We start from the raw sequence: 13,292 nt of genomic DNA, 5'->3' as shown, positions 1-13,292 counted from the left end.
AAAAACAATAAACTTTTAAAGTATGTTGATAAGATAATGTTGAGGTTATGTTCCACAGTAAATAATTTTGAAAATCATCTAAAACAAATTTATGATATCATATATTGTTCATTGTTGTTAAAACTTAAAAGTAATTTAATTTTTTTACATTTAAGAATCTATAACTAATCAATTAAATAAGTTAAAAATGTCTCGTGGAACTAGTGCCGGTTTTGATAGACACATAACTATATTTTCTCCAGAAGGAAGGCTGTATCAAGTTGGTAAGTGAAAGTACAAATGAAAATATATTTTTATGATCAATCAAACTAATAATTTTTATAATTCCTTTTAGAGTATGCCATAAAAGCAATATTACAAGGTGGGCTTACATCAGTGGCAATTAAAGGAGTTGATGTTGCAGTAGTAGCTACTCAACGAAAAGTACCAGTAAGTATTTACTGCTATTAATTAATTTCCGTTCTAAAAGAACTGTTAAAATAACATTAAAGTATACCTTTGAACATAAGCAAAATAAAATATGGTTTTACTATACTGACATTTTTGATTGCATTAATTTAAGTGCTTTAAAATCTGCAGGAACAGCAACTATCGGCTTTTTTTCTCAAATCAAACCTAATCATAATCATATTTAAATATTTTTATTGAAAAAATAGATGGTGCTGTAAGAGTTTATTTGTGTATGGTTATATCATTAATGGTATATCATTAACTCAAATTACAAACTTAACTTAACATTTGGATTGTATTTGGACTACTTTGAATTACTGTCTAATATGAATCAATAAACTATTAAGTTGCTATATAGTTTCCCTATAATTTGCTTAATTTTTTTCCCTTATGTTATATATCCCTAAAGACCTTTTTCACTGACGTAATTTTTCAATCTTTAATACGAATCTTTTAAATTTAATTTCCTTAAATACAATAAATTCTACTAATAATATAATGACTTGTTGATATAGTTATAATTGTTTATCTAAATAATGAATTCTAACAATTTAAATCTTAATTATCAAGATCTGCACTAAACTACTTACACTCTAAAATTTAAATTTTATTTATATCTTATATTTAAAACTAAATTCAGATTAATAATATCATACATTTTACAAGTTAATAAGCAGGCTCAGAATGGGCCGCCAAGGTTCCGAGTAAAACTCAATGGGCCGGTGAAAATTTGAAACTTGGCCGGTGTTCACTACTCAATAATGGAGCTTATGAATATAAATTTTTGCATTACAAAGAAAAAAAATAATAGTTTGTTGATAAATGATAAGTATTGAAGTACGTGATAAGAGTTAATTTGCCTATCTCAAGAAAAGTTAGAAACATTTCTTTTAATGTCTATAGAAAGAGATATTTTGAATAATATTAGTAACACTTTCACAATGGACATAATTTGTCAAAAAAGCAACATTATGAAAAATCTGTTTTCATTAATATAAAATAAACAATGTGAAATACATTAAAAAAATTATTTATTTTAAATATTATTTAGCAATTTTATATGACCTTTTTTAAATAATAAGAATTTAGATAACAATAATATAATTTTTAGTTTTGCAAGTAATTATTTCTCTTTGATCCATTGTCGTTTGCTAGCAATTGTTTTTGGATCAATAGTTATCGAGCAATTGACGGGGACACCCAAATAATTAACATATTTTAAAACAATAATCGTGAAAACTGTCATATTTAGCAAAAAAAAATTGGGTGGGACCACTCTCCCAAGCCCCCTAGATACACTTATGATTTAAATATAATTTTAAGAAGGGGGGGGGGGGTTGAAGGCTGTTTAGTTGTTGTTTTTGAGGCCGTTTATTTTGCCAATCTGGCCCTGTTAATAAGTAATATTAAAATATTTTATAAATTTAATTGTAGATAAGTACCTTAAAAACTTCTTCATTACAGTTTGTTTGATTTCTTTCTTTTTTTTAGGACAAATTAATTGATCCCAAAACTGTAACTCATTTGTTCCGGATCACAAAAAATATTGGATGTGTTATGACTGGAATGACAGGTGAATAAGAAATTAATTTTATTCTAATCGTAATGTGCAATATTTTAATCTTTCAAAATTAAAAATATGAATATAATATAATATAAAATTATTTCTATTATTTTAGCGGATGGTCATTCACAAGTGTACAGAGCTAGAGCTGAAGCGTGTGAATATAAATACAAAAATGGTTTCGAAATGCCTGTGGAAACATTATGTGGTCGTATGGCTGATATTTCTCAAGTATACACACAAAATGCTGAAATGAGACCACTTGGATGCAGTTAGTAAAAAAATAAAAATATAAATGTAAAACTATATACTATTTAAATTATTTTGTATTAATTTCAAGGTATGATATTAATTGGTACCGATGATAGAAAAGGACCTATGGTGTACAAGACAGATCCAGCAGGATATTATTGTTCATTCCATGCTATTGCTGTTGGAACCAAACAAACAGAAGCTAATACTTATTTAGAAAAAAAATTGAAAAAAAAGAAGGAATATTCAAAGGATGAAGCTATTGAAGTATTTAACTTTTTAATTACTTACTAGAAATATTTAAAATTTGTTACATCTCTTTACAACTGTTTTAATACATTTTAGTTGGCCATATCATGTTTGTCACATGTTCTAGCTGTTGATTTTAAACCTAGTGATATTGAAGTTGGTATTGTAACAACTGAGAACAAGGACTTTGTGTAAGTAAACCTAATTAATTTTTTATATCTTTAAATATAATAACTTAAAAATTTATTGTTGGATATTTTAAATCATATTTCGATGTATATATCTAATTATTGTCCATCGCTTAAACTTTTAAGTAATTAACTGTGGTAATATAGATGTATTTTATTATTATTAATGAAATATCATACCTGCATGGTTGCATGGATCATTACAGACCCATAACATTGCTAATTTCTTATTCAGAGTAATATATAAAATAAATATACATTTTTATTTATATACTTGACAATTTCAACCAATATTAAAAATAACCCCAAGTAAACTGGATTTTTCTGTGTATTAATTTTCTAAAGTTTGCATTATTAAGACACCATACATGTATGCGTGCGTGTACAATGTATTGAATAAAAGGCATGGAACCACAATATTTAATATTATAATATTTAGTTGCTATAAACCCCTTTCTTATACATAACATACCAAAATGGTATTATCTGTGTTCATTGATTTTTATGATATTCTAATTTTTGGGCAAGTTGTGAGGGTATAAAATATTAATACTTTTAATATATTACATATTGTTTTTTTTTTTTTTTTTATTAGGGTTTTAAGCGAACAAGAAATTGATCGTCATTTAACTCAAATTGCTCAAAGAGATTAAGCAAGTTCATAAAAGTTCATAAAAAAAAAAAAAATGGAAGTATAATAATATTGTATTCTTCATCATGTAATACTTTAAAATAAATAACAATAAAATAATTCATGATTTTTTATGGTGAATGTTTTCCTTTCTAATAGATAAACGTGTTTTTTTTTAAATTTTTTTTTTTCAATAAATTATTTATATTTATGATTATAAATGTTCATTTTTATATACTGGCTTTATATAATCAACCAAACAATTTTCTTGTATATTAATAACATTCAGCATTGATTGTTTGTGTGTTATTTTATAAACCTATTAACTGTTTAAATAAAAACTTAAATTATCTGAGACTCACAGTTAATATAATTTTTAAGTTTTAAGTAAAAATTCAATAAGATGGCATCAGAAAGAGACTCGGAAAGCAATGATAGATCTAGTACTCGTTCTGGAATGAGTCGTCAATCATCAATGCTTGGAAATACGACTGAAAAAGTTGTTTGTGTTGCAAATGATGATTCAATCAATATTGAATTTGTGTATTATACTGCAATGTTAAAAAAGTTTGCACCTAATTTAAGCAAAGAAAAAGACAAAGAGAAGGTAATACCTTGGATTAGAAAACTATATGCTGCAGAATATGCCACTGAGTTCTTTAAAATTAAACGCAACAGATATCTTTTCAACATGATTCTATCTATTCTCAATGATGAAATGTATGGAGTATTCAAGTCAATTCCTCCTATTGGCCCTTTAAAATCGCCCGAAAGTTTTACTATACCTACTATTCCATTAGCTACATGGGAAGTTGATAACATGTGGGAAGAAATGTTAAAAGATGAAGAAAATAGCCCATCTGTTTGTAGTATACACGATAAATGTCCTGAAGAAGAAGAAGAAGAGGATGGTGAGGACAATGAGTCAGTTATTGATACAACAAACATGTCTGTAGACGATAGGGACCGATTCCCTGAAGATCCAAATTTCAAAAGAGATGGTCCAAAAACTAATAAGAATAAAAAAGCTCTATTTAGTTCATTACTCGATTGGGAATTTCAGTATCTACTACATATTGCTCGACCTTATGCCGCTCTTATGACGACCGTACAAGATAAGACTAGAGTAGCAAAATGGTTACAGAAGTTATGCGGTGTACGTATGGACATTGCGTGTACACAGATGAAGGGTGTACGAAATGATTACATGATGGCACTACTGGGCTATTTGTACGACTTGCGACTAACTGGACCATTTGAACACCCTCCACCTGACGGCCCATTAGAAAATTTAGGGAATGCCATGGAAAAAATTAAAGACGAATATCCATTAACTGTTCCCACACAGAATGATGTTAACGAGTTTTTGTCTGACCAACCAACGCCAGCCGAAGGAGGTGCCTTTTGTTACATCGCCATTAGTGGCGATTTACAAGCAACAAATTTGATAAAATCAAAACCAGTGCAAACAAAAGACTGTCAAAAATAATATGACAAGTATGATAAAAATAATTCTAAGATAATAAACATATTGAATTAAATATACAATGATTGTTGAAACAGTGTTTTTTTTTATTTATAACGGTTTGTGATAAATTTATAAATTTTAGTAAATTTAGATACAATTTATACATGTCTATGAAGCGCAATATTGACTGTCTTGAGTATCTAAATATTTTATATAATTAATTACTTAACATTTGGTTTTTGGAAAGAAACAAATATTTCATCTTTTTTAATATTATGCACAGTGTGTGGCAATCAGGTACAATGTCAAGATGATTTAAATACAATATTAAAATAATAAAACTGTTACCTAATTTTGTTTATTTTTTTTTTAACAAATATTAACAAGACAACATTAACACAGAATTTAATTTAAAACATACATGGAATTTATTTATTTGTCCTACAATTTTATTTTTAATTAAATTGAGTAGGCCAAATTGCACCTAAATATTAAATCAGATATTATTTGTTGCATTAATATAATGGATTTGAGTAAGATTTAAACACCTAATAACTTTTTAGCAGCATCCACAATATTATTTGCTTGTGGCAATGCAGCAATTTCTAATGATTTGGTATATGGCATTGGAACATCTGCACCTGTTACTCTGATAACTGGTGCATCTAAGTGATAGAAAGCCTCACCTGAAATTAATAAATAATATTATTTTCATATTAATTCAAAAAAATATAAATTTAATATTTGTGGTTTTAAATCTTACTCTCCATAATTTGAGCAGATATCTCTGATCCAATACCAGCATAAGGCCATCCTTGTTCTATAGATATAATATGATTTGTTCGTACCACTGACTGTATAATTGTATTAATATCAAGTGGTCTCAATGATCGTAAATTTATAACTTCTGCTTCAATGCCAACTGAAGATAACTCTTTTGCTGCATCCAATGCTAATTCAACACCTTTAGAATGTGCTACGAATGTAATATGGTCGCCTAAATAATAATCAATAAAAAGTAAAAAATTATTAATTCTATATAAAAACTAAATGCTTTAAGTCTTACCCTTTCTTTCAATTTTTGCTTTCCCAATAGGTAGTACAAAATCTTTTTCCAATACTTCATCTGTTATAGGATATTGATTACCATATAATAATTCATTCTCTAAGAACACAACAGGATCTGGATCTCTTATTGCTGCTTTTAACAATCCTCTAGCATCCTCAGAACTGTACGGAGAGATAACCTAAAATCAGTAATTACAATTTACAAATATTTATAGTTAATATTATGTATATAAATACTACTTAATCATGTAAATAAATAACTATTTAAGCAAATGGGTATTAATTTTAATATATTAATTTACTTTTAAACCTGGACATTGACTGTACCAAGCTCCAAAACATTGAGAATGTTGAGCAGCCACACCAGCTGCTGCTCCATTTGGTCCTCTAAACACAATGGGTACATTTACCTAAAATTATCAATATATTATATAAATAAAAAAATTAAAATTATAAATATAAATGGCTATTATTTTTTTTTTAAATATATATAAATATAAGCAAGCTTCATAACAGAAAAAAAAATGTTTGCTTTAAATGTGTTTTGCCTACATTGCGAGTGGATCAGCAAAAGAAAAAATCAGTGCAACACCATATTAAAATATTTAGTAATTTTTAAAAATACAAAATTATTAATTATATTACCATGCCAGCAGACATATAAAAAGTTTTTGCAGCAGAATTAATAACATGATCAATAGCTTGCAATGAAAAGTTGAATGTCATGAACTCGCAGATTGGTCTTAATCCAGCCTAAAAACAGTATAATAAGTAGGTAAAGTAATAGTCTACGTCAAACATTTAATAATTTAAATCAATAATAATACATTTTTAAAGTTGAAAATATGATACTTAAATAAAATCTAATACCATTGCTGCGCCAACAGCGATTCCAGCAAATCCTATTTCTGTGATTGGAGTATCAATCACACGTTTTTCACCATATTTTTTGTACAATCCCCTAGAAACTTTATAAGCACCGTCGTACATAGCTACTTCTTCACCTAATATGAAAACCCTTTCATCACGTTCCATTTCATCATCCATAGCTGAATTCAGTGCATCTCGAACAGTCATCTAAACATGGTCATTAAAAACTTTTACAATAAAAATTACTGTTATTGATTATAATATAGACCTTAGTTTACCTGTTTATTTGCCAATACACGAGTTGTGGATATCGATCTTTTCAGTATTTTGACAGTACTCTGTAATATAAAAATTATATAATTTTACAAAGTATTCTGCTAGATATGCAATAGAATTAACAAGGATGAAGTAATACATAATAATAGATATTAATGAGCCTAATATAATAACTGATGACAGTTATTTTTAATTAGATATTTAAATAAAGAATTGAAGTGATGGACAGGTATAGCTCATCAAAGATTTAAATGTATCTAATCTATGAACCTAGTAGTATCAGGGTGTGACATGTTGAGTGAAAAAAAATTGTAGTTACCGTTAAGACCGAAGACGAGTTAAAAGAAATTGAAAACGCCATGTTTAGTTTACTGAGTACAAGAGTATATTATTTACAATTGTACGGCACAACCGGGTGAAGACGACCTATGTTGCCGAAGAAAATTGAAACTTCACCTTGGCGGGCGACTCGAATGATTTCGTGAAGGGCAAGGGTTAAATTTTTTTTTCACTTATAAGGATAAGAAAAATATTAATCACACGCCAATATCATAATTTATACTAATAAATATGATAAGTTGTTAACACATACCGCGTAACTAAATAACTCTTGCGGTATCCAAAGACGCTATAAGTAGTTTGGGTTATGTTGGATTTTCGATTTTTTTTTTACATCTCCGTCATCGAACGTGGACCAATGAGAACGAGACAAGTGATTGGTAGCTGACCAATAACAATAGCCCACATGTCTGTATAACTGTATATATATATGAAACGAAGGTAGCAATTCGCCAGTTTTCCGGTGTTCATTTCTTATTCTCTCAAGTGTCGTGTTTGTGTTCGGTTATATATTCGTTCTGACTACTCGTCTTCGTCATCACTCATCATAGTCGAGATTCGCCGGGTCCTGTTCAACATACAATTTAATTTTTATTGTTTTAAACCTCCCGTTGTAAATCTATTCAATTTGTGCTCATTGTTTTGGTAAATATAATTTATTTGCTATTATAGATCTTATTCTAATAACGAAATTAACTGTGTTAAAACTATCTAGAATAGTGAATATTAACCATTATAATTTTTTATTTTACAGAAATCAAAACCTGGGTATGGACCACCGAAAGTCCATTTGTGCTTTTTGGGCACTATTATTTTTAGTTAGCCCTATTGTGTCTAAGGAAGGAACAAAATCTAAAGATGAACTTGGTACAGTTATTGGAATTGATTTAGGCACAACGTATTCATGGTAATTATAATTCATTAATTTGTTTACTTATGTAACGTATAAATAAACTGTTTATAAAAACCGTTATAATCCTATAATTATAATTACATTTTATTGTTTGCTAATTCTGGAAATATACACTTATACACTACTTGCAAACCATATGTTAGGTTAATAAATAAAAGTAAAATGAATAGTAATTATGATTTAGTTATACATCATTAATTATCAATTTTTTTAATTACAATCTATAAATCTATATGCCTATATGTTTTTGAATGGATATCTCAAGTTAGGTTCCTATTTGAATGATTTTGAATAGGTACTTAACCTGGAATAAACCTGTGACATCATCAAAAATATTGTACAGGTGGCGCATTAGGGAAACGTTAAATTGGATTATTTTTTTCTTTTATTATTGTACCTATATAAGATTCTTTTAATGGCCTAAGTTAATTTTCATGATTCAAAATTTAAATTAAAAATATATTAGCTTTAATGTTTGAAATTATATAATGCTTCTTTAATTAACCTATTAACCCATAACAAGGTATCTTTGGAATTGAATATCATTAGAATCGTTGATATCTTCTTTAACATTTTTTTTATTTATTCTTGGTATTATTTGAGTATGCAAATATAATTGAGTTTATTTTAATAATTTTATTTTCTTTTATGAATTGAATTTCAATAAATTCTTTTATTTATATTAAGATTAACTTTTTAATTGCCAATATAATTTTAATCTTTGTTATTCAAACAGTAAAAATACATTTATTGTCTATTTTTAGTGTTGGGGTATATAAAAATGGTCGAGTAGAAATAATAGCCAATGATCAAGGTAACAGAATTACACCATCGTATGTTGCATTCACCAAAGAAGGAGAACGTCTTATTGGGGATGCAGCTAAAAATCAGCTTACTACAAATCCTGAGAATACAGTATTTGATGCTAAGCGATTAATTGGTCGTGATTGGTCTGATGTCAATGTTCAACATGATGTTAAGTTCTTCCCCTTCAAGGTAAATTATCATATTTTTATACATATTCAATTATTTTATATTCATACTTTGTGTTTATATCATTTTAGGTGGTTGAAAAAAATACTAAGCCTCACATTGAAGTTGAAACTATTGAAGGTACATCCAAAGTGTTTGCGCCTGAAGAAATTTCTGCTATGGTATTAGCTAAGATGAAGGAAACTGCTGAAGCATACTTAGGCAAAACTGTAACACATGCAGTCGTCACTGTACCCGCTTATTTCAATGATGGCCAACGTCAAGCTACTAAAGATGCAGGAGCTATTGCCGGTCTCACAGTCATGAGAATCATTAATGAGCCAACAGCTGCAGCTATAGCATATGGTTTAGATAAAAGAGAAGGAGAAAAAAATGTTCTTGTATTTGATTTGGGTGGTGGTACCTTTGATGTATCATTGCTGACAATTGATAATGGTGTCTTTGAAGTAGTATCAACAAATGGAGATACTCATTTAGGTGGAGAAGATTTTGATCAAAGAGTTATGGATCATTTCATTAAGTTGTATAAGAAAAAGAAGGGTAAAGACATCAGAAAAGATAACCGTGCAGTTCAAAAATTGAGACGTGAAGTAGAAAAGGCAAAACGTGGTCTTTCTGCCAGTCATCAAGTTCGCATAGAAATTGAAAGTTTCTTTGAAGGAGATGATTTCTCTGAGACTTTGACTCGTGCCAAATTTGAAGAACTTAACATGGATTTGTTTAGATCAACCATGAAACCCGTTCAAAAAGTTATGGAGGATGCTGATATGAATAAAAAGGATATTGATGAAATTGTGTTGGTTGGTGGTAGTACTAGAATACCTAAAGTTCAACAGCTAGTCAAAGAGTATTTCAATGGAAAGGAACCATCACGTGGTATTAATCCAGATGAAGCTGTTGCTTACGGTGCTGCTGTTCAGGCTGGAGTTTTATCAGGCGAACAAGATACAGATGCAATCATTCTTTTAGATGTAAATCCTTTAACTATGGGTATTGAAACTGTTGGTGGAGTTATGACCAAATTGATTCCACGTAACACAGTTATTCCAACCAAGAAAAGTCAAATTTTCTCCACTGCTGCTGATAATCAAAACACTGTTACAATTCAAGTATTTGAAGGTGAACGACCGATGACCAAAGACAATCATCTTTTAGGAAAGTTCGATCTTACCGGAATACCCCCTGCACCTAGAGGAGTTCCACAAATTGAAGTAACATTTGAAATTGATGCTAATGGTATTCTGCAAGTTAGTGCAGAAGACAAGGGAACTGGTAACCGAGAAAAGATTGTCATTACCAATGATCAAAATAGATTGACTCCAGATGACATAGAACGTATGATCAAGGAAGCTGAGAAGTTTGCTGATGATGACAAGAAATTGAAGGAACGTGTTGAATCTAGAAATGATCTGGAATCTTATGCATACTCATTAAAGAATCAAATCGGCGATAAAGAAAAATTAGGTGGAAAGGTAAGGATATATTTTTGTTTTAATCTTATTTAACTTATTTTCATGTATTATTTTTCTGTGTTTAGTTGTCAGACGCTGAAAAAACAAAAATGGAAGAAATTATTGATGCTAAGATTAAATGGTTGGATGAGAATCAAGATGCTGATCCAGAACAATACAAAACACAAAAAACCGAATTGGAGAGTGTTGTCAACCCAATCATATCAAAATTATATGCTAGTACTGGTGGTGTTCCTCCTCCACCTGCTGGAGATGCTGAGAAAGATGAACTTTAAAAATGGAAATATTTATAAATTTATTTATTGTATATAAGACTGCTAAGGTTTTACTTCCTTTTGGATTATGTATGTTAAGCAGTTAGGTTAACAATTAGCTAATATATTTTTTTCTATGTATGTAATTCATCATTTTATAAATGGTTCGAATTATTTGGTTTTTGTACAATAAACATTTAAATCCATTTGATAACACCGTTAATTAAGCAGGATTAATTTTATTATTGAAATTCTGTCAATATTATGTACAAATTATATTAACTATATTAAAAATTCATCAATTTGGAACAATAAATTAACATGTTATTCTGTTTAGAAATACTTATAATTTATGATTAATTGCCTTTCATGACCAATTAATTATTTCTATTTAAGTTTTGTACTTAATATATTCTTTATTTTTCTTTAGTTAAATTTTTTGTTATTCCTAAATGCTTATTGCAATAAAGTATAACTTATTAGGTTGTCATATTTTGCTTAAAAATATTTATTAACTTATCAATAAGATAGTAATGTATTCATTGTCGGTACCATGATATAGAGAAAGCGCAGAAACATAATATGATGAGATATTATCTTCGAACAAAACATGATTCTTAAATTATCATGAAAAATTGATATCAATAATACTCAATAGGTATTTTTAATTTTATTTTATAGTTTAGTACATTGTATGTCACATTGTATTAATTTATTAAATAATTATTCAATTCACCGTTGGTTGGACCAAGTAAAAACAAAATTGATATAACTGAAACTAACGAGTTAGAAATTATAAACTTATGATACACAACACATCTCAAGGGGTCCTAAAGTATTAAAATTATTTTTCGTTAGGACTTACCTATTACCGTTTACCCAGCTGTATACGTTATGTGTGCCACTGCAGCATTCAAACTATAGTCTAAATGCTATAAACAGATTAGTGCAACTATACATAGTTAACCATTTAATCTGTTTATAACACATAAATAGTACACAGCTATCTAATTCCACGGTTAGAACTATCGAGGTTTAATAAAGAAAGTAATTCACTGCAGTTATTATTCCCATTCGTTAGTTTAAAGATAAAGCATAAATCGATTCTTTTTCTTCGATTATCGAGGGTTTCCAACTATAAGTAGGTATAACAATAGTAGCTGGTATTGAGTTAGGATTGAGGAGTACCTACGTTGTATACTACAATTCAATTGAATAATTCGTGAAGAAAACGGTTTTGAATTGAAACAATAATTTTTATAACACCAATTGACTGTGGGGACCATACTGTAGATCCGTAATCGAGTATCTGTCAAGACAAAAGAACAGTTGGGTGATTTTAACGCTAAAGGAAGTGCAATATGATCAACTTGATCAAATGCCTTGGAGATATATCTATATATATTTATAACATAGACTTGAAGGCCTAAAGTGAAAGCTTATAGGACGTAATTTGGAGTACTAGTAGTACTGTAGTAGGTTGGTTCGGTGACTGGTAATAGATTTCATTGTGATGAAGTCATGTTGAGAATCAGTACCTAATTATAATATTATGTTTAAATAGGCGAACATTTTTTTTTGTATACAATAGGTACTTTCAAACAAAAGTCCGGTACCTACACATAATTAGGCGAAAGATAGAAAATGCTATATGATGGACGGTGTTCCAACTCTCGAGAAGTATTCAATTTATTTATTTTTTTTTTTTTTGAGTGGGGTATTAGCGCCCTCTTGGACCATTCATCTTCTAATTTTAATTTAATGATTTATCCGACGATAACGACAAATCTTGAAAGGCACCTACCAATAATATCATACTTGTTACTTGTTAGTCATAAATTATGACTCATAAGTCATAATGATAAATTATATACCCAAGTGTATAACCTTAATATTTATATCTATTTATAAATATTACCATTAACAGTCTAAACTAGTGGTTCTCAAACTTTTTTTCGTGATGCCCTTTTTCAGATCAAGTTCAGCTGCAGTGCCCTGCTGTGAATACCATGAGACAACAAAAAAGAATTCTATAAATATTAAATTATTTATTCTTATAGCCCTTAGAAAGTCCTCGCTGTGCACAGTTTAAGAACCGTTGATCTAAACAAATTTCTTTAGATTTTGAACACTTGGACATTGCTCGACTATTGAAAGCAATGTTGAAACATCTGTTTTGTCATAACTCATAAATAGTTATAATATACCTACAACCAATACGTCTATCTTTTTTTTGAATAAATAATTGATTTGATTCTTCTTGGTATATAATATACCATTAAGACCAAGTTATTACATTATTAAT

General features: G+C 28.8%; 4 protein-coding genes across 4 annotated transcripts; 3 read left to right on the top strand and 1 right to left on the bottom strand.

The window, feature by feature from the left end:
• The first annotated feature begins 72 nt into the window (after positions 1–72).
• On the top strand, positions 73–3,468 carry LOC114123936 (proteasome subunit alpha type-6-like). Its single transcript, XM_027987076.2, has 7 exons — positions 73–263; positions 335–429; positions 1,942–2,023; positions 2,130–2,285; positions 2,355–2,533; positions 2,612–2,706; positions 3,299–3,468. Exons 1-7 carry the CDS (start codon positions 188–190, stop codon positions 3,354–3,356), a joined length of 741 nt encoding a protein of 246 aa, XP_027842877.1. The 5' UTR covers positions 73–187; the 3' UTR covers positions 3,357–3,468.
• A 79-nt stretch (positions 3,469–3,547) lies between these two features.
• LOC114123934 (uncharacterized) lies at positions 3,548–4,894 on the top strand. Its single transcript, XM_027987074.2, has one exon. The coding sequence runs from the start codon at positions 3,738–3,740 to the stop codon at positions 4,821–4,823; it is 1,086 nt and encodes a 361-aa protein (XP_027842875.2). The 5' UTR covers positions 3,548–3,737; the 3' UTR covers positions 4,824–4,894.
• A 250-nt stretch (positions 4,895–5,144) lies between these two features.
• LOC114123933 (pyruvate dehydrogenase E1 component subunit beta, mitochondrial) lies at positions 5,145–7,548 on the bottom strand. The gene is made up of 8 exons (XM_027987073.2): positions 7,336–7,548; positions 7,019–7,078; positions 6,741–6,947; positions 6,516–6,623; positions 6,173–6,280; positions 5,869–6,049; positions 5,566–5,799; positions 5,145–5,488 (listed from the first exon to the last, which is right to left on the bottom strand). Exons 1-8 carry the CDS (start codon positions 7,375–7,377, stop codon positions 5,343–5,345), a joined length of 1,086 nt encoding a protein of 361 aa, XP_027842874.2. The 5' UTR covers positions 7,378–7,548; the 3' UTR covers positions 5,145–5,342.
• A 252-nt stretch (positions 7,549–7,800) lies between these two features.
• On the top strand, positions 7,801–11,327 carry LOC114123932 (endoplasmic reticulum chaperone BiP). The gene is made up of 5 exons (XM_027987072.2): positions 7,801–8,000; positions 8,110–8,262; positions 9,033–9,264; positions 9,333–10,733; positions 10,799–11,327. The coding sequence occupies exons 2-5, from the start codon at positions 8,126–8,128 to the stop codon at positions 11,006–11,008; spliced, it is 1,980 nt and encodes a 659-aa protein (XP_027842873.2). The 5' UTR covers positions 7,801–8,000; positions 8,110–8,125; the 3' UTR covers positions 11,009–11,327.
• The last annotated feature ends 1,965 nt before the right edge of the window (positions 11,328–13,292 follow it).

Source organism: Aphis gossypii, chromosome 1, assembly GCF_020184175.1.
Source record: "Aphis gossypii isolate Hap1 chromosome 1, ASM2018417v2, whole genome shotgun sequence".
In the NCBI taxonomy this organism is placed as follows: Eukaryota; Metazoa; Arthropoda; class Insecta; order Hemiptera; family Aphididae; genus Aphis; species Aphis gossypii.
This window is presented reverse-complemented; position numbering and strand designations above follow the sequence as displayed.